This window comes from Dermacentor silvarum, chromosome 1 (assembly GCF_013339745.2).
Source record: "Dermacentor silvarum isolate Dsil-2018 chromosome 1, BIME_Dsil_1.4, whole genome shotgun sequence".
In the NCBI taxonomy this organism is placed as follows: Eukaryota; Metazoa; Arthropoda; class Arachnida; order Ixodida; family Ixodidae; genus Dermacentor; species Dermacentor silvarum.
Window position 1 is genome coordinate 67845355 of NC_051154.1, and position 25260 is coordinate 67870614.

The window sequence follows — 25260 nt, forward strand, 5'->3', positions numbered from 1 at the left end:
TACAACGTAACCATATGAGCTAACCAGGAGGCTATCTGGTTGCAGAGTGAGGGCGAATTGATTGAATGCTTTAAACACAGGGACACTGGATATGGCAAATTAGTTCTGCGGAATCCCGCAAGGTTACGGAAGGTTCAAGCGAAGGAAAAAAATTGTCATGCACCTGACCGAGTGTAGCACGAAGCTGCAAAGGAAACCTGTAGAAACCCGTATGTGCTTCATTTGTAGCTTCTTGCTGCATTCAGGTGGATGACAATTTTTTCTTTTCATGAACCTTCATCCGATGAACCTTGCAGGATTCCACAGAACTGATTTGCCATATTCAATGGTCCTGTGCTTTCAGTTGTCGATTAATTCACCTTTGCTCTGTGATCTGCTACCCTCATGGATAGCTCAGCAGTAGAGCGACCACCCCAGAAAGGCGTAGGTCCCTGGTTCAAATCCTGGACCAGGACGAATTGCTTCTTAACTACAAAGCTTTATTTCTGAGAAACCCGCAGGGGTTTCCTTTCTAGCTTCAGGCTACACTTGGGTGAATGACAATTTTCCCCTTCCATGAACCTTTCTCCGCTTGGCATGATTCCGCAGAACTGGTTTTTCATTCAAAGACTTACTGCATAAGATTCTCTACCATTTTTTTTACTATTTTCTTACTGCCAAAATTATGCTTATTGCGAGTGTTTGTTTCATAGTGCTTTAAAAATTATTATTCACAACTATGTACTATGATGCATCATATTGTGTTTTAAGTGTTGGTGTTTTTAATTGAAGCAAAGCAGACATAAATTTGTATGCGAGATTTTTTTAATACCTGAAAGTGTAAACAAAAAATAATTTGTGGTTTTAATGAAGATTACTGAAAATAAAAAAAGAGAAAGGTTAAATATACAAAATATGTGCTTTGCCTATGGTTTCGACAAATGATGCAGCATATGCCGGCTATCACGAAAACTCGCATAAAACTTCTCCATATTAACAGGGGCCTCTCAACCTCCTGTTTTGCATGGTGCAATAGTGTCTCATACACATCTTTTTTTTTTTTTTTCGTAACAGAGATAGCATATCTCTGAGTAATTCATCGATGAGCCTGCTGTCAATATTGTTTCTTATCACATTCATTTAGTTGAAAATTTGCTGGGTGAACATATTCAGACCAGTTTTCTCCACTGTTGTTGGTTTCTGTGGCATCTACCATGTGCGTGAGGTATTCGAGAACATGAGTTCGAATTGCCGCAGGCATTAACATTCTTAGTATATATCTTTCTAGGCCTGGGGCGTAGCCAGAAATTTTTTTCGTGGGGGGGGGGTTTACCGGTCCGACCGGGGGGGGGGCAAGCGTTTGCTTCCCTCTACGTGATGTGATCGATAATAAATAGCGGTAGTTTAAGGAGACTCCATACATGTATATCAAAGACATGGGACCCCCCCCTCGCGTGTGCGTGTGCTTGTGAAGAAATTACGTAAAAAGTAAAGTAAGCGCAATAAAACACAGTAAGTACGACAGGTACAGTGGGCGTTTGGAGCAACGGCCTCTCGTCGCACCACTGAATAGACCAGTCTTCGAAAACGCATCATTGAGACGACCCGCCCGATCGGAGAAGACGTTGTGAATCGTTAATGTCCGTCAAGCGTACATGGCGTCGTCCTCGTCGGGGTGAAGTGCATTTCACAAGTCAAGGACGGATATACACGCGAAAATGCACATGTGACCAGGCTATACCTACTCACATAGCAATAGCTTGTTCGCTGCGTCTTTGCGCTAGAAAACTTAAATACGCGCAAAAACGCGTAAGGCTTTTTTTTTTTCGAAGCTTTCGTCGCCCTGCTCCCTCATACGAGAGGGTTGCATTTCCTGCGGCAAGTGAATGGGCCGCTGTGTCTTCCGCTGTGTGCGAGCGTGCAGCCGTCATTTGCCTTTACGTCAACAGATTCGGAATTGTACAGAATATTTCACCGCACAGCATAGATATGGCATGTGTATGCATTTTAAGTAGTGCGTGCAACTCATTTCGGCTTCACTTACGCCGGTGCTAACAGGAAGCGGCCTTGTACCTCACAGAATCTCGACTGATTGGTGTACTAGTGATGCAGGAATGAACTCCGGTCTTGTTCAGTGCATAGTGCACCTAATCAATTTCTCAGGACGCGTGAACTCCGACGAGAACTGTCGGCGCCTGCAACAAGAGTTTACTAATGCTGTACTGCGCACAGCAGTAATCATTGTTTGTCGGCTGTCTGTTTCGTGCACTCTGTTGCGAGTCGGTGGAATTTCACTGCTGGCATCAACCACTTCGTGTGTACATTGCTGGTTTGGGATTCCACAACGCAACAGCAACTACCAGCCTTCCGTAATTGCTGGCTTGGGATTCAACAACACAACAGTAACTACCAGCCTTCCGTAGGGGCGCAGTCGCAAACAAGAGACGTTTCGCGTGCAGACTAAGGCTACGTTCACACTTGGGAAGCGGCAAGCGGGCGGAAAGGCCAAACCGGCCGGAAAATCTTTTCCGCGCATGTCCAAGTTGTTCACATTTGTTTTGCTACCGCCGCTGCCGCTTTCGTCCACATCCATCTAGTCTGCGTACGTTTGTCGGCGTGGTGGCGCTCATTATCGCATTATTTCGAGCGGTATGTTCATTCATTGACCCACCCGTCATCAAAATTTTGCGCAACTTCGCGTGTCATCTGCGACCTTCGGTAAATTCCTCATTGGCGTTCCGGAATTCTCCTCACACGAGCGCGGTAGCGCTGAGTCACAGGTTGGTGCCTAGGCGTGATTATATTTCATTAATAGGTTTTATTGAGAAGTTGTAATAACATTTCATCATTTCGTATTATTGTCGGCGCCTCCAGGACACCAAAGCTTTGGCAACGGGAACACCAAAGCTAAAACCCGGGCTGGCCCTTGTGTTGTGGCTCGCCGAAGCCTGCGCGTCCTACTTGAGACCTACGCTCCCAATCTATCGTCGCGACGAGAAAAGCACCCAGTCACTACTGCAACATACCCTGCACGTGCGAGGAGAATTATGGAGCGCCAACGAGGAATCTAACTATTGTCGGCCATGGAAGTGGAAGAAGAAATGGCTTTTTTACTTTTACCTACTTGTTCTCTAGAAATGGACAATGAATAAACGGAAGATGCGGACACCTCTGAAACGGCGGTAGTGGGTTCGCCTGGCTTTGCTAAAGTGTTAGAAGGCTTCGTTGCCGCACCTCCGGTCGCGCGACGTTGAATACTATCGCGAGTATTGCTGACAGTACGTTTTAGTACCACTCTTGTCGTAGAGCAAGGGGTGGTTCTTGATCGCGTCGATCAGCATTGCAGCCTACACTTTTGGTGCCATGTTCAATTTTACGACCGGATGTTACCATGCTAGTGTAGCTTCCGGTCGAGCAGAACGACTTTCCGTCGCGTTTCCGCTTCGCCATGGCGAAAAAATCGGTCCGAGACCGATTTGGCTCGCCGCCTGTTTTTCTGCCTGTTTTGCCGCCAGGCGGGCGGATTTTTGCAAGATTTTGCCGCTTCCGCCAGCTTCGAGACCTAGTGTGAACGTAGCCTAAGATCCTGCGCGCGAGCGCGGCCTAACCGGCACCTGAAGGGAAGCGGCGGAAATGTATACCGGAAATTTCGACCACCTGGGGTCTTTAACGTGCACCTAAATCTAAGTAAACGGGCCTCGAGCATTTTCGCCTTCATCTAAAATGCGGCTGCCGCATTTGTTGCTTCATTTGTTGCACGTTTGTTGCTTCAGAATGCGGCCACCACATTCTCGCCCAAAACCTCGCATAGTGTCAAAGCCTTGACAAACACCGTGACAGTTTTTTCCATATGCAGACATGATTTGCTGTAAATTAACAACCCAAACGGAAGCGCCCAGGAATGAAATTGTGGTAGTAGCACCGGTTTCTTGAATTATGTCAGCACGAAGCGGCGAGAACAAAGGGTGAGTAAGTGGGGAGGGGGGGGGGGGTGCGCAAAAAATTTCGGGGAGGGGGGGGGGTTGAGCCCCCCCCCCTGGCTACGCCCCTGTTCTAGGCACCTTATTACTTCGTCTTCACCAACCCCCCCCCCCCCCCCCTGTCGCCTGTCTGAGCTGCGCGCTCAGGTATTTTACTTGCGAAAGTAATATCCGGGTGGCGCTCGCATCCTCGGCAAGTCCAATTGGGACTTCGCCTGCCTAATGCGTTTTGGACGTAGGGACAAAACAAACAATTAATAAAAGAATAAAAAATGGTGCTAGGGTCTTCACATTTTATTATAACACGACTTGTATTGCATCCAAGGTATCAGCTTACAGTGTCACACAGGAGATGAAGCCTTTCACTGTCCTAGCCTGCCTTACACGCAGACCACAGTGACTTGGACATCGCCACCTTCTTAACACTTTCCTGTCTGCGCCTATTCCCATCGATAGGCCCCCTATCAGTGGTTGCAAATTTATATTTTGTCGCTTTCCTAGCGCTCTCAGACAGCTAGCGCCATTTATTGGGTTATTTAGGAACTACAGTAAAACCTTGTTACAAGAGACTCAGTTATAGGAGACATCTGAAAATAATTTGTTTGTTTTTCCTATGTTCGCCATGTTAACAACATTGCATACTAGAGACACTCGGTTACTAAGGGCAACTTTTTTAGGTCCCTAGAGTAAATTTTTCACTATTTAGAAGAGGCACGCTCACACAACGCAGTCAACGTCGTACCAACTGGTATGCGCTGCAATTTTAATTCCCTTGGCTTGATTCTGTTCCGTTCTGCAGCTGGATGTCATTCCTTGCATGGTTGCAACTACAAGTTGCACTGAACTTTTTGTCATTATGCTTTTATAATTGCTGTCGCGCTCCCGTAATGACTCTGCGACAGAGTACCATTGAGTTGCATTTCCGTCGCAGTGTCCGCGGTGCTGGTCACTTTGTATGCCGGTAGTCGGACTCCGGAGCCATCGCCATGTTTCCATGAGGCAGCTCTCTTCAAACAGTGCCATGTGAATGCGGGCAGATGCGCGACTGGCCTGGTTCATGCAATCATGCAATCCTCGTACAAGTAAATGGTGCATGTGCCCTAGAGGATGAACCAGAGCAGGAAGATGACGACGAGGACATTGTAGGGCAGAAAGTGTTGGCAATTGAGGCTGAGGAACATCTACGAGCACTCCAACGATATTGAGAGCAATAGGAAACTTGCGAAGTAAAGTGCTTTACATCCAGAAGTTGGAAAGAATGCTAATACATTCTGCAGTCAGTAAAAAACAAACCACTATGAATGACTTCTTTAAGCCATCCTGAGCAATTTCCTGTAGATGTGTTTAAACACACTTTGATGCTTATGTATATATAAAGTGATCCAATCCGACTCCTCGGTGTTTTTAGAATTTTTGGTTACAAGAGACATGTTTCCTGGGTCCCTTCAGTGTCTCTTGTAACGAGGTTTTACTGTATTTACTTTCACTTTTCAGTTTTCTTTTCTTCTTCTGCTGCATGCAACTTTCACTTTTCAGTTTTCTTTTCTTCTTCTGCTGCATGCAGATTTTTAAACCGTTTTTGAAGAATGATGTGTGGTCGTTGCAATAAGTGCTTGTAGTTTCCATGATGGTGTCTGCGTCGCGTGCTGCTCATGCATGGAAATGTCGCATTTCTACCAGTTTCAGTGCATCTGCTCGCAAGTTTTTGGACTTCGAAAGCAGCACTGATGTGGAAGACAACTTCTATTCTTCAGATTTCAGAACAGAGATTGGCTTACTTCGCCGAGCCGTTTCAAAGCTGTCATATGCTGATATTGACGCAAAGTAAGCTGCCCACTACAGGCACAAGATCACCAGAGAGAAGACGACGAAGGGCGCAGGTGTGCGCGCATTCTCTTAAGTGTCGGCCATCATTAAAGAAGGCTGTTCTCTGTCGGCGAGCTCGAAATAATTATCTTCGTGACATTTTACTGGTGGAGGTGCAGGGTATATGATACCATTGCCAGAGCCGCAGCGTACCCCTGACTCATCCCCAGTGAATAGTCCGGGAGAGATTACTCCTGTGCACGTACGCACCAGCTGCCGTCTTCTAGGGCTCCAACCTGAGCACGGTCTGTTGCCCGATCGTATCCGGATGATGAACCTGAGCCCACAGTCTCTTGCTGCGGCTAATTCGCCGGCGCAGTTCATCTTCAACTAGCCACAGACGCCGATTGCATTCCACGGAGATGCTACTGAAGACGTGGAAGATTGGCTGACCATTTCGAGCGAGTCGCCGAATGCAACGGATGGAATGAAGAGTTCAAGTTGCGCAACGTGTACTTCACGCTCCAAGACTCTGCGAGGACGTGGTTCCATAACCATGAAGCGACATTGACTTTGTGGCACGAATTTCTACAGCAGCTGATCGCCACATATTCCAACATGGACAGGAAGGTGCGAGCAGAGCTGGCAATACAGGCAAGATTCCAAGCCCCGAACGAGAGCGTCAACACTTATACTGAAGACATGGCTCGGCTCTTCAGACGTGCGGATGTCTCAACGGCGAAAGACAAGATGGTCCGACGTTTGATGCGAGGTGTGAAGCAAGAGATCTTTGCTGGACTTATTCGGACTCCGCCCACAACACTTGCAGACTTCCTTGCTGAAGCGACATCAATGGAAAGGGCCCTTCGACAGCTTGCCAGACAATACAACTGCAACGAGATGGAACTTTTGCACAGCCCCTCTAGCATGACTTTCGAAAACCACCTCGAGGACCTACGCGAAATGATTAGGGCTGTAGTAAGAGAAGAGCTCCACAAAATGCAGGTAACCAACGCACCAACAACCCGAATTTCTGTGGCGGAGATAGTGCGCGACGAGATTACGCAAGTCGTCCATGCTCCTGAACGCTACGAGGTACCACAACAGCGGCAGCCAATCTGAATGACTTATGCGGACGCCGTATGACGACCGTCGCTGTACGGCCCCTCAAACGTCATGCGCCCCTCCAAACAAACAGAAGTAGTGTTCAGGCGTCACAGTCCACCGTCCATCGGGAAAAGTGACGTCTGGTAGGCTCCTGACTTCAGGAGCCCACTGTTTTCATTGTGGAGAAGCTGACCACGTCTACAGGATGTGCCCCTATTGACGCGTGGGCCTCCGCGGGTTCCCTCCAGGTGCACCTCGTCCATGACCTGGTCAGCACCTGATGGAGATGAGTCGTGACAGTTCATTCGAGTAGCGAAGGCACGGGCCCCGTTCTGCATCGCCTGCTCGATACCGATCACCAAGTCCCTTATTTCATCGAGACGCTCGTAGACGTAGTTCACCCAGCCCTGCAAACCCGGAAAACTGAATCCAGCGACCTCCGGAGGTAAGGCCGCTGACGCCAAGCACATCGAATATCCTCCATCACGACGACAACACACCGACATTCAGTCACACTCAGGTGCCGAAAGGCAAGTGGTAACGTAGGACATACTGGTCACCATAGACGACGAAGAAGTCACAGCTTTAATTTACACTGGTGCAGACAGCTCGATTATGAGCAGAGAGCTTGTGTCAAAGTTAAAGAAAGTTTTCACACAGTAGACTGGGTCGCAGGTCCGTACTGCTGGAGGGCATCTACTTATTCCCGTGGGCAGATGCACCGCTCGGGTAAATATTTGTGGATTTACGTACATCGAGGTCTTCATTATTCTGCCCAGCTCTTCGAGGGACTTAATACTCAGCATGGACTTTCTACAGGTGAAACGAGCCATAATTAACCTGGAAAAATCGAGCGTGACGTTCTCTGCGGCAAAAGCCATAGCAAGCCATGCTGGCGACGAGAATCACATTGAAAACGCCTTGCGCATCGTCGGAAGACAGCATAACGGTACCACCAAGAAGCAGCCTATTGACTCTGGTAACATGCGACGCATTCGACGGCTATAAGGGCATCGCCGAGGCAAACATTCCGTTAATGCTTGAGCGGAACATCTGCATTGCATGGGGCCTCATTCAGCTTCAGCACAGACACTCATTAGTCCTGCTGACAAACTTCAGCAACGAATATCAGCACTTACCGCAAGGCACAGCTCTCACCTTCCTCCATGAAATTGCTGCCTTCACTGATGTCGCCTTGCTAGAAACTGCTTCCCTTAATTCATCGAAAGAGGTCAACCTGAGTGACCGCATTCAGATTAACTCCGGTTTATTGCAACGACAGAAACAGCAGCTACTGGACCTTGTCAATGACTTCTCTGGCTGTTTCTCTACCGAGTCTAAAGTACGGCGCACCTCCGTTACGAAGTATCGCATTCCTATGGACGAGTCAGCACACCCCGTTCGTCAGCATCCTTACCGCATTGTGCCTACGGAAAGGGAGGTGATAAAGTGCCAGGTTCAAGACATGTTAAATGATGACGTGATTTAGCCGTTCATAAGTCCATGGGCGTCACCCGTCGTTTTGGTTAAAAAGAAGGACAATACACGATGCTTTTGCGTAGACTACAGACGGCTTAATAGTGTCACCAACACGACGTTTATCCCCTGCCACGGATCGATGACACTCTGGACCGTCTACGCCACGCCCAATTTTTCACCTCGTTGGATCTTAAGTCTTCTTGCTGGCAGATCGAAGTACATGAGCGTGACCGCGAAAAAACAGCATTTGTGACTCCTGATATATTATATGAATTTAAAGTCCTACCATTTGGCCTGTGCTCCACACCTGCCACATTTCAGCGGATGATGGACACTGTTCTCTCTGGACTGAAATGGCAGATGTGCTTTGTCTATTTAGACGATGTTGTGGTGTGTTCAAGAATGTTTGATGAACATCTAGAACGACTCAGGAATGTACTCCTCGCAATCAGCAAAGCAAATCTGACTATCAAGCCTGAGAAATGTCATTTTGGCTTTCAGGAGCTAAAGTTTTTCGGACGTGTAATCAGCCTCTGCGGTGTTCGGCCAGACCCTGAGAAGCTAGCTGTCGTCGTCGAGTTCCAGCGTCCAACAGACATGAAGGCAGTTTAGCAATTCTTAGGTCTCTGTGCTTACTACTGTCGTTTTGTCCAAGGATTTTCAAGGATCGCCGAACCATTAACGAGACTAACAAGTGAAGATGTACCCTTCGAGTGGATGGAAGAACAACAGGAAGCCTTTACAGAATTGTGGAAGTGACTGCAAACAGCCCCCGTACTCGCGCATTTCGACGACAAGGCTGACACAGAAATCCACACAGACGCCAGCAACGTGGGGCTCGGTGCTATACACGGTCACTGGCAAGACAGTGCCGAATGAGTACTAGCCTACGCGAGCCGCAGTCTCACAAAGGCGGAGGTCAACTCTACCACGACTGAAAAAGAGGGTCTAGCTGTCGGTTTGGGCCATCGGAAAGTTCCGACCCTACCTTTACTGCCCACCTTTTCGCGTAGTAAGTGGCCACCACTCACTGTGTTGGCTTGCAAGTCTTAGGGACCCTTCAGGCTGCCTCGCTTGTTGAAGCCTCCGCCTTCAGGAGTACGATGTCACAGTGTTATATTGATCCGGACAGAAGCACGGCGACGCTGACTGCCTCTCACGTGCACCTATACCTTGGAAGCCCAGTGACTTAGTGCCAGATTTCTTGCTTCTTGGTGTAGTAGACACTGTCGAGATGGCTGACCTCCAACGTGCAGACAGTACATTGCTTCCCCTCATCAGATACCTTCAGGGAGCCGATGTTGTTGTCCCATGACCGATGTCACGAGGTCTGACTTCTTACTGCCTCCGGAACGACGTGCTCTACAAAAATAATTTCAAAAACAGCCAAGAAACGTTCCTTCTTGTCGTCCCAGTTCCACTGCGCGAAGAAGTGCTGCAGGCGTGTCATGACGACCCATGTGCCGGACACTTAGCTTCGCCAGAAGTATGACTGGCCACAACTATTTTTGTACGTTCAGTGCAACGTGAGAAGCTGCCGTGATTGTCAATGGCGAAAGGTTCCACCTTTGAAACCTGCTGGTCTTCTGCAACCCCTGGACCCTCCTCCAGCACCATTTCAACAGGTGGGAATGGATCTCCTCGGTCCGTTCCCTACGTCGTCCGCAGGAAACAAATGGATAGTCGTCGTAACGGACTACCTAATGCGGTACGCAGAAACCAAAGGTGTACCCCGTGGAACCGCTACAGAAGTCGCGATGTTTTTTGTCCAGGAACTCGTACTACGTCACAGGGCCCCTTCCTTCTTAATAACCGATCGAAGAACTGCGTTTACTGCCGACTTAATGCAGGAGAATCGTCACGCTAACCCACACCAATCATCGGAAAACCACGGTTCATCACCCACAAGCTAATGGACTAACCAAGCGCCTCAACAGAACTATGGCCAATATGATCTCGATGTAAGTGGACATTGAGCACAAATCCTGGGACCAAATTCTACCATACGACATTCGCATACAATACGGCTGTGCAGGAAACCACCCGATTCACACCATTTGAACTGGTTTATGGGCGCTGCGTAACAACAGCTTTAGACACCATGCTCCCGGTAGACAACGGAACAACAAGAATTGACAATGCTGACGACATCGTCCAGAAAGCCGAAGAAGCTCGACAGCTTGCTCGCAACCGCATCTGCAACCAGCAGAGTGCCGACACACGCTGTTACAACAGTGGCCAAAAGAACATTCAGTATGAACCCGGCGACTACGTTTGGGTGTGGACACCCGTCCGTCATCAGGGGCTGTCGGAAAAATTACTGCGCAGATGCTTTGGCCCGTACAAGATCGTCATGCGACTCAGCGATGTGAACTAAGAGGTCGTCCCTCAGAGTGCTAATATGAGCTCGATGCAACGGCGGGCCCAAGCCGAGATTGTCCACGTAGTGCAGATGAAGCCTTACTATGCCTGCGAAAAAGTGCCCTTCTAATCAACTCTCTCCCACACCCTCTGTCGCCCTTTACCCTCCCCGACCAGAGACAACGGTCGCTTTTCACGTGGGGAGTAATGACACTAAGTAAGCTGCCCACTAAAGGCACAAGATCGCCAGAAAGAAGACAACGAAGGGCGCAGGTCTGTGCGCATTCTCTTGAGTGTTGGCCATCATTAAAGAAGGCTGTTCTCTGTCGGCGAGCCTGAATTTAATTATCTTCGTGACAATATATAGATCTCAAGAATTTTTTGCATAGAAAGATATTTCCTTAAATATTGCACAGGTCCTTAGCGTTGAAATCGTATGTTCTTAAATTTTTTTAAGGCCTTTCTGTGCGAAGCTACAGCGACATTATTATTTAACTTTTAATTTTTATACAAGTTCTTTAGATATTTCCTTTGAAATTCTTTTTAATAAACATTGTGTTTAGGAATGGTACCGTCTCAAAGAGAATTTCTTCCTCTTCAATTTGACACTATATACTAAATTATCAAGTATGCTCTGCGATAAGAAAGAAAGAAGGTATTCACGAGGCTATTCAAAAATTGCTGCTTTTCCTGTGGGCAGGAAAGTGTTAAATGTTTCCAAATATATTCTTTTTTTGGGTGGAAACATTTTTTTTATGTGGGTGCGATGATTAAAGGCCATTTTATGGTCCGACACAGCGTGCGTGTCAGGCAGCGTCGGTGGAGGTTGGCGACGCCAGGTTCATCACGTTACGGTGGCACGAAAACCGACCTCTCTATAGTCCAATGCATGCACCGCGACGCGTCGCCTAGACACTTGCGCATTTTATGCGAAACTAGGAGTTTCAGGATGATGATACAAAACTGCGAGCTCACTGCACGTGCTGCCATCAGCCCTCCTTGCTCAACGAGACGCGGACGCGGTGCATTCTGGGCAGCACGTCACATCTCAATGCCGGCTGCAGCCGGAGCACGCCGACGAACGTTGGACTATAAAGTGGCCTTAAGAGTAATAGCCGTGCCAGTGGTCAGACGTCATTCAGGCGGTTGAGTTTCTCCAGCAGGTGAAGGTTATGATTACTGAGAACACTGAAAAGTCATTTATGGCCATTGCGGAGCAGCTTCAAGTGGCAGATTCTGCAGCCAAGCTTTCTGTAGAGTGCCATTGAGTACCACTCCTAACTCATCAAATCTCCAGCACTAATCGCAAGGCAAGGCAGCACACAATGCCAGGCCATGTCAGCTTACCCAGTTTTTGCACATGCGGCAGATTACCTCTATAACAGGGCGAATGCAGTCACCGCCGTGCTAGAAAAGGAGACGCATGCCAACCTGCCCCCCCTTTCACCCTCGCGCGAGCTTGATGGCATTGCCACAAGCTTGCTCCCCTCCTCCCCCCGTTTCCCCTTGTTCGCACGGGAGAACGGCGCTCATCAAGCCACCATCCATCTTGGCTCACCCTCACACACTTTCACTCGCACCTAAAGCATACAGCACGCGGAGCGCGATAGGATCTTATCACGTTTGGACTTTATAAGGAACATGACGCTGCTCCGCTTCGGCGGTCGGCCGATTTGAGAGGTGCGTTCGTAAGCAGCCGCATCTGATTCAACTATTTGACCATCTGCGTCCGCAGATGTTTCCAGTTATTGTCTTAGTATTCCTTCGTGACGGCAGTGAAATTTTATTATAATGAAATCATGTTTAAACACAATTCGTTATAGTGTGGTTCAAAATTCATGGTGTTCTATGGACAAGAAGTTATAGAAAGTCAATAACTTCGTTACATCAATAATTTTGTTATATTGAAGTTTGTTATATCGAGGTTTAACTATCTAAGAATTTCAAATTTTGAATGCTGAAATTCTTCACCATTCAGTTTTTTGGACATTTTGCCTTGACTGCAGGTCCAAAATGGGATTAATTGGAACCACTGCCACCATTATGATTATCTCGCATCCTTGAACCAGCGCTCTATCATGCCAATCCGCTGGCAGTAGTAGTATTCGTTTCATGCTGTCGTTAGGCCTAGCTGCTTCAACGATCGCTTTCAAGCTTCAATCCTGCTGTTCAGTGGCGTCTTATTGATTTAAAGGATAGGCCACTGTCAGCAATGGCGCTGACTCCGCCTTCATCATTCTTGCCAATAGCGTTGCAGAATGCCAGTTCCCGAAAATCAACTTCACCATAATACAGCGGTGTTACGCGGCCAAGCATATGCAATGTATTGCTGTGAAGCATACCAAGAGTGAAAAGTGGCCGGTATCACGGGACACAAAATGTGTTCCTTAATTATACACGTGCGCACCAGCCGTCTTCTGTCACAGCACGAGCACCAAGATGCCTAATATAGTATTGGCAGGCCTTTAAGCTATTTCAGATGTGGCTGTGGCGATTTGAGCCCTTGGAGCAGTTAAAGGCATGCATTCATTTTCTTTGACGTTTTCGCAGTCCATAGGGAGACTGAAAATTGGTTCTTGTCTGCAGTATTGTTTTTGTTTGTGAATTCATCATTATTTATTTATTTATTTATTTACAGTACCTTACAGGCTTTCATGAAGGCATCGCGTAAGGGGGGGTGTTATGTCCTCAAATACCTTGTGCTCCTGGTATCTCATCACAGGCCTCTATGCTCAACCACTTGTCAGAATTAGAGATCCTGCGAAAAATGCATCTGAGTAAACAAAAGTGTTTGGTGCCATAGGATAGTGCACACATTTCGCAAGGTCAATCAGTTAGTCATTCTGAATCACCCAGTTTTCTAAATTTGCAAGGTTTTAATTAATTAGATTGTACTGTTATACATATGTTGTTTACTGCTCACGACAGGCACCACAAGTGAGCATATCAATTCCTTACTTATCCAGTGTCTGTTTTTACAGAATCTCAGAAGTTGCCCCGTCGCCCACCACTGGAGCTTGTAATTGCTCACTCCCGAGAACTACTCAAGCTGATGTCCAAGGCAGGCCTGGGATCATGCGCCTTTGCCAACATTGACTCACTCTTGCAGTGATTGTGACACTTTCTCTGCCATGTAATTATCGCTGGATGCCACTTTTTTTTACAAGCCAATCTGCTGGCTACCTGTGCAGAGCCCTCCCTGTCTTCAAGAAAAAAGAAAATATGAAGCCCCATCCACCTGCAGAAAAGTGCTTTAGGCATGGCCAAGACGGAGGACTTTTTCAAGCAGTTCAGGCTTCAAGTGATTCAGGTCCTACATGAATGGTGTCACATAATTGTTTGGAAATTTGAAAAATTTATTTGCTCAGACCACCATTTGTTTTAACATTGCTCTAATGGAGGAATGATGTCATGGAGTTTATTTTTCAATTTTCATGTTTGACAGCAGTACCTGCCTTGTTTGAAAGAGGAAATGGCTTGATGTAGTGGCTGTGGGGATTTATGACCTTTGTTACATTATTTTTATGCTTTGTGGGAAGGCGTTGTTGTTATACATGGTGCAAAACAAAATGAACCGTCAAAGGCTGCTGTCATGCATGATGCAATTGTGAAGGAATAAAAATCAAGGAAAGTGTTTCCGAAATTCCAGGTAATTTTGCGACAGCCAGTATTGTGTACACATTACATACAGATTAATACATTAGTGTGGGTTTTCTCACTATGTGCTACTGTAGTTAACTTTTGGTGTGGTTGAATAAACAAGTTTATGCACAGTGGGGTCTGCTGTGTGCCAAATACTGGTACCAGACCAGTTGTCCTGACAGCAAGCTGCAAGCAGCTAATGTTTGCTTTGGTAAAGCATGATGCAAATGGCTGTTATAAGAAGCTTGGAAAGGCAAAACAATGCTAGTTTGCCCTGTGGTAACTCACCTGACTCACTTTGTGATTTTTTTTTTGTAAGCTCTCTCTCCTTAAAGTGCTAAAGTTATAACTGGTTGTTTTGGCATCACAGTAGGCATGTGTTAATTGCTATTTGGTGGGCATAGTGCGTCAGATTGAAGTTTGCCGAGTGAATGTTTGTAGATGAGCTCCTATAGAGTCATGTGATCACATCATTCATCAAGAATTGTGCAGAAAGACCTCTTGGTATTTTGTATGCAATGCATATGTGAATGCCATTCTTTTATTACACAGTGGCATTTATAAGGTATATTTTATCCTGTCCATGTCCAAAAGCATTCAATTCCAAAGACGCGCCAGACTAGTGCATAGCACAGAATCGTGAAACTACAATTTTGCAATCAGCAAATACCTTTTAAAAATGCCACTTTTGTTGCTTAGTAGTGTGCCTGTGTTGTGTTGTTTTTCAGGCCATGAAGGGACTTGCATATTTGTCCAAGCAACCTTGGAGAGTTCTCATATTTCCCTAACTTGTTTTTTTGTGAAATATGATATGGGGATTGTATTTTTGGATTATAGTTTGTTTATTCAGTAATATGTTGTTTGTGCTGGCTGTGTTCATCCATAATCTGTGGACATCTGCTGTCATGTTGAAACTTGGCCACAAAAAAGCCAGACTCTGCCAGCTGAATGGACAGGCATTGCCAGTTGCAGCTAAATAACTGAAAAATGCACAATGGAGGGCATGGGCAAAGTTGCCTTGTTCACTTGTCAAGGCTGGCTTTTTTATGCCAATTTTCACAGGAAATGGCGGTTTTTCATTGACTTTGCAAACAAGGTAAATGTCAGAATGATGTGTTGTAAAATAAAATAACCTAAAGATACAACCTCACTGCATGAATTAAATTATAGTGAGCCAGGGGTATATGCAGAATAGTTTTCCAGAAGTGTGAGACAAAATGTGCTGGTTCGTGCATATTTTTACGAAATTTGTTGCTCATTTGCTGCTTTTCATGGAGTGCTAGAAGCTTTGTCCTGTTAGCGATGTTGGCTGAGAGGTGTAATAATGCAGTTTGCTGTTCATGTTCCCCAAGGTTTTTATTTGCCTTGAAGGACGTGGTTATAACCTAGGAGAAATAATTGTTTTTGGTTGTGCTTTGTTTTTAAGTTTAGAATGTCAGCATGCCTTTATGCTTCAAAATGTCTGTATTTACAAACTTAACAAGAAGTGTGGCCCTTACTTTGCAGTTTTATTCTGTCCTTTTACTCTCACCAGTGCACTGTTATTTGACTAAGATGGTACACGAAGAAATTCTGTTGCATGCTTAAAATTTCATGTCATTTCCTGTAGCTCATGTGAAGTTATCAACAGTCTGTTGCTTTGCTCCTTCACTAGTCACGAATTGCAACCTTTCTGTTTGCTCATTGCTTTGTTGCAGCTAAGCAGACCTGAAATATGCTGCAGCAGTGGTGTCTAACTATATGAAAAAGAAAACATTTTATTCCCTTTGTGTCATGTTATCTAAGATGTACATTTCTTTCGAACATCAAACTGCATGCCGTGTCTTTAAGGTCAAATTTGGACTACAGATTGGAACAGGCAACCAACTTCTCAGGCGAGCCCCTCTTTCCGGTGTAGAGCAACTTACAAATCAATGATTGGAACACATGATAAACTGGTTTCATAGTTACCCAGGGTCTTATACTTCTAATCCACCCAGTTCATTTTAGTAGAGCTACTTTGCGGAGTAATGACAGCTCAACACATGTTGATCTCCCATTGCAACACGCAGCCTGTTCTCCCTTTCTGCCATTCAAAAAGTCTTTCTGTAGAAAGAACAGAAAATAAAACTGAAAATGGTTCAGATCTGCCATTGGAATTTGCCATAAGGAAAACTAGTCTCTAAGGGCAATGCTTGAGCATGCAGCGTCATACACGCCACTGTTTTCGAAGTCATTCTATACTTTTGGTCAGATGCTTGAAGAATGTGAGGTTCAGATTTAACTGGAAATGCTTTCATTACCTGCTTAAATTCTTCTGTTTTTCAAAGCACTTTGACATTAAAAAACTGGCATATTCTAGGTGTATCCCTGATCTATGTTTTGACATGACTAGTAACGAGTCTGTCTGTTAACTCTTTTATAAACAAGCATACAAAAGCAAAGCACAAATGCACATCACCTGAGAATGGAAAGGGAGTGGCTCGCATGGAAACTGGTTGATGATGCAAGCCTAGATTTCTTTTTTATTGGTTTGCAAGGCTTCAAACGCTTCTTTCACAATTTCTTTGACACAGTAAAACAGTTCATTTTCATATGGTTAGGCATTGCCAATCAGTCGGTCTCTCAGTTGCAAAAAGGTAATAGGCATGTGGCACTGCTAAGCAAGCAAGCAGGTCGGTGGCAATCTGTCACGTGTAAGAACTTTTTTGCGCCTCCTTGTGGAATCTGCAGAACAGGACAGGCAGTAGCTTAATTCGCGAAATTTGTATAGTTGCATCTTGGCAGTTACTGCAACAGAACATATGCTTGTCCAGAACAACACTCTGGTTGGAATTGCTGCATTTTCATTTGTTTGCTCCTGCTCATAATGCTTGCGCACATAGTACAGTGCTTTTAAATTACCATCTATATTTTTGGAGGCTTCATTTCATATAGGTGACTATAATTAAGCCAACAAATATAATTCTTGTTCGCGTTCCATAATACCACAGATGTTGCAGCCAAGGAGTCCAATCACAGTTTGACAACTCGGTCGCAATACATCACGTGGGATGAGTTCGAGTCAACGCCTTGGAATTGAAGCACAATATTGCAGCATCAATTATTGAAGAGATACGCACAAAATACTTTTCCAGGTGTCTTTGGCACATGCTTGTTATTGTCTGTATTCAAATCATTACGATGCACTAACAGTTATTAGATTAAGACAGTGCATGACCTGCACTTGTATTAGGCCAACATTGTCACGTGGCGTTGTAACACAATATTGTTTATTTGCACCAATGGACAGATCTCACCTGTGAACTGTGTGCACTAGCAATGGCAGGAGCAAAGAAAAGGCATTGGGAAAGAGTCTGGTTAGTAACCTGTATTTTTTTGTTTCTGACACTGACGCTGAACTGATAAGTGTGCATTGGTTGAGATAAGTCCTTCGTGGCGTGTTGCACGTAGCTAGTGTCACGGGGGAAGTAATAAAGTTTTAATCTGTGCAGGACTGCTTTCCTGCACTTTACTGCTTAACATTGCCTATTTTGTCCACAATTACTTGCTGTCCTACAAAAAGTGTCAGACATTTCATGGCTGCCAAAAATATTTGCTGCAGATTGAGATCGCAATGGCAGATTCATTTGCAGCAAATATGTCCCAAGCAAGCTACAACTAGAATTGTCTTGCACAGTTGTAAAGAACTTGAAAGTTTCAAGGGGATTGTTCATTTTATTAAGTGTGAAAACGCAAGGTGTTTGTGTGTGACTGTGTGTGTGCATGTGTTAATAGCAATCACCTTTTCAGCAAAGGTGTGTTGCCTCTGCACAATAGAAGCAGCAAGCTTGTACAGCTTTGTCTGTCTGTCTGTCTGTCTGTCTGTCTGTCTGTCTGTCTGTCTGTCTGTCTGTCTGTCTGTCTGTCTGTCTGTCTGTCTGTCTGTCTGTCTGTCTGTCTGTCTGTCTGTCTGTCTGTCTGTGTGTGCATGCATGTGCGCACGTTCGTGTTCATGAGTCTTAAAGCACTCAGCTTTACAGCAAAGGCATGTTGCCTCTGCACAACAACAGAAGCAGCAAGCTTATACACCTTTCATATGGCTTGACTGAACTTGCAGTTATGCAAACTCTTGTGCACCAGAATATTCTTAACTCTCTCGTAGAAACTTGCTGGCTCTTGCTGTTTCAGGAAGTCGTGTGGGGGAGGCTGATCGACTGTGTGATACAGCTGTGACAGTAGTGAGCAAGCAAGTACAGATCAGCAGTGGAGTCCCCCAACTGATGTCACACACTAGAGGGTGTAGCCCAAACTTCTTGTGGCTAATAGCCCTTACTCAATCCACTGCCTCCCTTCTGCAGTGTTCAGGGTTCTCAAATTCACTGCTTATCCGGATACATGGTGCATTTTTTTTTTTTTTTTATGCTAGCTAGCTCCTCTTTCCCTTGTGAAGCGTTTCTAGCCACTATTACAGCAAACATTCTCTACGCTTTTCTTTGCTCATTGCTTTTCCATGATACTAAAGTTTCACTGCTGCCACTGCAGCTGCTTTTGCTTGGACATCTCACTAAACTAAGAAATGCTGCTTCGACTTCTGCCTGCAAGCTGCAGCTTGTACACAAACATACAAGTATAAATCTTTTCACTTTGAGGGTTATAGTCTGTGACCAAAATGAAATGCCAGCCAGCAAAGTAGCAGCAGCACTTATGCCCATATTTTCATTGGTGTATCGCTTGCAGTGGAAATATTGAAAGAGTTACACCCCATCTCACAAGCTGTTGTCAGCACTGTGGAAGCTAAACGAATTCTTGGCCAATAGGAAGGCCGAATGCTCCTCGAGGTGTGCTCATCCGCACCGCGTCATCTGCTCAGCGTCTGCTTGCCATCCTGCTACATACATGCTCCATGGTTGGTTGCTTTGACGCAAAAAATGTTTTGATGCCGTAACCATAAGCTGAGTTTACATGCTTCGCATGTAAACTCAGCTTATGGTTAGGCTTCGCTTTACCTGTACGCATTCCCTGCAGTTGCCTTGCAAGCCTCCTTAGCATGTAATAAGGATGAACGCCCTCATAAATGTTCACCTATGGCACAGCGTCTGCTCGGTGTCTATACTTGGCGTTTGCTCGCTACTGTCATCCAGTACCATGCTAGAGCGCGGTAGTAAATTAATGATGCAGTGAACAATTTGGCCTTTATAGCATCCCGCATCGGCAGTGCATCACCAGTGCTAATGCTGTGGCGCCATCTGCTAACTGAAAATCAAATCAGTTTTAATGCTTGGTGCTGTCTGTAGTCCTAGCAGCGTGAAAAAAAAACAGCTGATCTCAATAATTACCACAAAACATACCTAATGCTTTGACCTGAGACTTAGCGATGACAGATTTTGCCACTTGTTTCCTGCTGACAGGGCGGAGAGCCAGTAACAAGCGTTAATTCGGATCGAAGCCGGTGGTCGGCGCTGTGTGGGTGCTGCCATGTTGCTATAGGTGATCACGGTTAGGATGGCTATTACGGTTACCGGCGGTAACTGCCACAGTAATTCTCGGTATACACTGCGCATGCGCAAAGGTGCTAACATGTCGTGTATCGCTGTACCGTATCATGTAGCGAGGAAAAATAAAACTCTAGTGTAGCCAATAATAAGCCACTTACACCCGGAACTATATATCGCTGCGCAAGGATATTGCCTGTGTACACCTCGTACCTTCGGCAGTGCTGACAACAGCTTGCGAGATGGAGTATAGACACCACTGTACCACATTCTCAGTAACGCGCATGGGACCTCGCTGTCCACATGAAGGGGTTTACAGTCGAACCCAATTATAAACGATACTGGTTTGAATAATATATTGGATATAATATAGAGCAGCCGATGCACCATCAACTTTTGTATGCCTTCTACTGTAAAATATCCCGCTTACTACAATGATCCCATGCCACGTTATTGGTTATAACAATTAAATCTGGCTAGTGGGTATGTGCGCCAAAAGGGTAAGGAACGAAAAATCCCCGGGTTAAGAGACAGAAAATTGCGAGCCACTTCACCTTACTTACTTGCCTTTGTGCCGTGCAGCCCGCACGACACACTTCCGTCGCATTGCCCCTGGAATAGAAGCGGCAGGGGGAAGAAAAAAAAGAAAGAAAAGAAAGAAAAAAAACTCTTGCAGATGTCGGAGGGGTGGAAGGGAGACGGGGGGCGGGGGGGTGACGAAGGCATTCCGTGCGTGGTTCACAGCATAAAGGGGTGTGTGGCAAAGCTGGTCTAATCTCACTTTTTTTTTTTTTTTCCTGGATTTCACGTTCCTTTTTTTTACTTTTCGTCGCAGGCACCCAGTAGACAGGTTTAATTGTTGTGGCCAATAATGCAGCATTGTAACAGTGTAGGATGTGGGTTATTTTACCATAGAACACGCACAAGAATTCACAGTGCAGCAGCTGGTCATTGTTGCATCCGAATGTTGTTAAAACCAGTGATGCTGTAAATGGGTTCAACTTCATTTATTTCTGTCTAATTAAAATGTTTGACCCCCGTGCTTTTTCGTGCAACCCCATTATAATAATTATAGATTACAACACTGGGATTTTCTTGGCACTTCAATATTGTTATAAGTGGGTTCGACAGTATCGTGGTTGGACTGGACTCTGCAGCTCTGCAAAATTATCTTCGAGAGTGCAGTGTATATGCAATATCAGAAAACGAAAGTGGTTTCTTCATATGATAACAGCAGTCAGCTGCACAGTGGGAAGTTCAGGGAGAAAATGGATTTAGAATAAAGGAAAGCATAGACACGTACATCTGCATTTACAGATCTACAAATGGCATGCACTGTGACTGACAGCATCCCTGACTTCTTGCCTTTGCACAATTGGGAAGAGCAGTGGGAGTTAAGATGCCAGTGGGCAAGGATAAGCAAGGCAGTGATGAGAGTACATGTCGAGTATTCAAGTGTCAACTAGGTGATGCAGTAATGTCGAAAGAGTTAGTGACATAAGAGTGAAGGGGGATCGCAAGTGCAACTGCAGGAGGAAGCAAATGCCCACAGATCGGGGCTGGTAATGTTTTCAACTCGATTGTTTTCACTCAGCTCTGTTTGTTCAGCTCTATTGTTTTCAACTGCTCTGGGTGGTACCACAGAACTTTTTTTTTCCCTGTAATATGATAGACTGATTTACGTTATGCAGAATGTGAGTTGCTGTTGTTGTACATAAATATGCACATAAAACATGTTGCATAAAATATTCTGTTGTATCAAACAGTAGGCCACAGAAATGTATGGTTAAATTTAAAGACCAGTGATTTAGCTTTAAAAAGTGGTAAATCTCTGAGGTAAGAAAAATTTAGATAAAGCATTTGCAAGCTATTTAAAATTTAATATAAAACTTTGGTGATCGGAGGTGATCGGACAAAGAATGTAGTAAATAGTTATGCAGGTCAAAGTGGGCACTGCACGATTGCATACAAAAATACTATTTTGCACCATTTTTAGCTATGTCAAAGTGTGTAAAGAATAGAGATGCTTTTGAGAGCCGTCAACATGCTGGGTCACACTGCAACACAAAGGGCAGTCTACGTGTAGGCTATGGTAGCACATGCGTAATGAAAACAGTTCCAACCTGCAACTGACATTGCTTGCAGAACAAAGTAGATTCTCCTTAGTATCACAAATAGTAAATGCTACAATTGTTTGGTAGTCTGTGAGTGCCTGCTAGTTACGGAAATTTTCAGGCTGCTAACAGATCTGCTGTGTGTTTGAAATTCATGCCTTCTGTGGCACTAAATCTTTTTAAATAATCTGAGTTTATAATACAATTAATTTTATTCGGTAATAACCTTTTGCAACTTGTTTCTAGAACACGTGCTAATATGGCTGTCAGTTGTGCGAAAACCCGCAAGGTGGAGGAAGGTTCATGAAAGGAACAATTGTCATCTACCCAACTGTAACACGAAGCTACAAAGGAAACGCACGAGTTTGTCGAAGAAAAAAAGGAAAAAATGGTTCATGGTTCAAGAAAATCCGTCCAATAAGGGGACACCCTTTTGGCAAACTTGGATGGAGGTTACTCCTAGCAAGTGCAGATCCCTGTTCCAGTTGCCGAACAGCCAAATATTGGCAGAAATAAACACATATGCAAAGCAAGCAAGAAATGTTCTACCTCCTTGCCTCAACATAACTCTACACCAAGAGGTGACTTGTACTACCAAGCTATGTTACTCACCACCAGGTTGTAGCACGGTGCGTTCAAAACAAGAATCATCGAGGCACTCTATTCAAAACTCCAGTGCAAGAGACCTATAAGGGAGCAGGCAGCCTGACACTACTCCTGCCATCGTGGCACTGCAATTGCTTCTTGCACGAAGAACCCGAGCATCATTCTTGGGGCTGTGCTTTTGCATAGAGCTTGCTATGCAACATTGTTCTGATTTACATGTGGTGACTATAACTTAGGCACTATAAGTATGCGAGCTATGTTTCACAGCAGCACTTACATGTGAAATATCTCGATTTGGGTCAGTTAGTTCATCTTGAAGGTATATATTGAAGCAGCGCAATTGGACGCGGACAAGTCCTGTTGTGGTTGTTTTCTTGTCCTCGTTCCATTGCACTGCTTCAATATACCTGCATCATATTTGCATCATTGACTGAAACCTACCTATTCTGGATAAAACGTTAATGTGCTACAGACAATGCTTTTGAGTTTCATACATGTTCTTCAGGCTAAAACACTGCAAATATGCCTAGGCCTGCCACAATGTACAGTGCTGATAAATTGAAGTGCTAACAAGAACAAATGCCTGTTATGCATAATTACATGGAAGTGTGACACGTAATTGCTCTGTAGCCAGTTTCTAAGCATGTAGAGCCTACGTTTTGGAGTCAGAAGCTGCTGTTACAAATGTAGGTAAACCTGGAAATGAAACAACGCATTGTAGAAGTTTCATAATTGTTCACATTTGAATTTATGAGCACTGCAGACCTGCCGCACAATATCCAGGGAATAGTGGACCTATCCTATCGATGACTGCAGGTCTTGTGATGTGTTCACCTTCGACTGCTGATTTGACATGCACGCCATCCCCTAACTTTTCCAGTAACTCGTCCTGGTTGTGTCTACTCAAGAGCTCTCAAATCTCATTGGGATGTTATCCCTTCAGGCATCAACCTTGCCAACATCTCGGAAACACCTCCATGGGCACTGCCTAGACCATTAATGCAGCTTCAAATACACAGGATTGCTAAGAAGTCGCTAGTCCCGTTCGCTGGCCTGAGGCAGCTTACTTTGTTCCATTTGTCCGTGCTCTACCGGGGCTCTCTGCACGTATACACCAATGGATCCATTACTCATGTGCTTCAACAGTGGCATTTGTGATCCCACAATTAGACGCATCTTGTCAGTTCAAATTGAACCGCAGGATGGCTTCAACAGCTGCAGAATTATAGTTGCCATGTGGGAAGCTGTTAGTTTTGTCTTCTGCCAGACAGCCCATAAGTGGATAGTGATCTCGATGCAAAATCAGTGTTGCAAATTGTTTATTCTTTTATGAGAAGAGACGTATTATAACTTGGCCCTAGATGTTGTAGAGTTACTCAACATTATGCAAGGAATGGTCACACTATTACGTTCCATTGGGTCACTGTGTTTTGGCCGGCAATGAGCTAGCCGATGCTGAAGCCACCATAGTACTACATATTACATATTCACGAGTGAACAAGAAATCTCTGCTTACTTCACTTATGCAAGACTCTAGAATATCTCAACCAGACCATCCTTACAGGTGCCTCCAGGAAATAGGCCCTGACAGGACTTTTCGTCTCAATTAGCCCACCTAATGTCAAGCGGAATGAAGCAAACATGCTTCATTTAATTCACCTTGATGTTGCCTTTACTCAACACTATGCACATCTCGTCAACCGTGTGAACAGCCTAAACTGTGAATATTGCTGTGTTCACGCATGCATGTCTTTTGTGACTGCCCGGCCTACTTGAAAGAGCGACAGACACTGACCTCTGCACTGCAAACATAAGATAGACATTATCATAAGCTGATATTCTGGGTTCTTGGCAGTGGCGCACCGACGGGGGGTGATTCGGGGGTTGTAACCCCCCCCCCTGAGGCCGACTTAACCCCCCTCTTTTGTTAAACCCCTTTTCTTTCCTTACGCATTTGAGTACTGCAACTAAGATGTAAGACGCGCAATCGTCTGCACACTCGCAAAAAGCGCATTTTTTGACAATTTCCCCCGAAGAAAGTGAAATTAGCGCTGTTTAGATGGTATTGGCAAACTGTCAGCCCCCCCCCCCCCCCCTGGCAGAGATCCTGGGTGCGCTACTGGTTCTTGGTACGGCTGCACGGCAGTGAATACGACTATGAGTGTTGTTCTAGACTACTTATAGAACATCGACTAGACTTGAGGCTTTAGAGAGACCACTGCATTATGCGACTATGGTATATTGGAAGGAACCGCATTATATATATATATATATATATATATATATATATATATATATAGAGAGAGAGAGAGAGAGAGAGAGAAACTTTATTTGGCTGGAAAATAATATTTTAAGTAGCGGTGGTCGGAGCCCCTCAGTCCAGGGCCCCACTGGCCTCTGCCGCCTGCCTGACCTGGCTAATTAAGGACTTTTGTCCTGCCAAGTCGGAACGGGCGAGCTGTGCCTCCCACTGCTCCATTGTGATATTATTAGTTGGCCTATGAGGGTGCTTGGTACACTCCCAGGTTACATGTATTAGTGTAGGTATGCCACCGCACCAAGGGCACGTGGCCCTATAGCAGGTGGGATACATGGCGTTTAGCAGTTTTAGATGGGGGAATAGCCAAGCTTGAGCTATGATGATGACGAAGACGTGACATGCGCTAATGATCTGTACAGAGATAGGTTTACACGTGACGATGATATGGAAGCAGGAAGTCTCGTACAGCTTAG

General features: G+C 45.3%; 1 protein-coding gene across 1 annotated transcript in view; it reads left to right on the forward strand.

The window, feature by feature from the left end:
• LOC119464969 (ran-binding protein 9) overlaps positions 1-17855 on the forward strand; it is an 80904-nt gene extending 63049 nt beyond the window's left edge. The window contains exon 10 of the mRNA XM_037725827.2: positions 13694-17855. Within this exon, the coding sequence (XP_037581755.1) occupies positions 13694-13824 (131 nt within the window). The 3' untranslated portion in view covers positions 13825-17855. The remainder of the gene's footprint in view (positions 1-13693) is intronic.
• The last annotated feature ends 7405 nt before the right edge of the window (positions 17856-25260 follow it).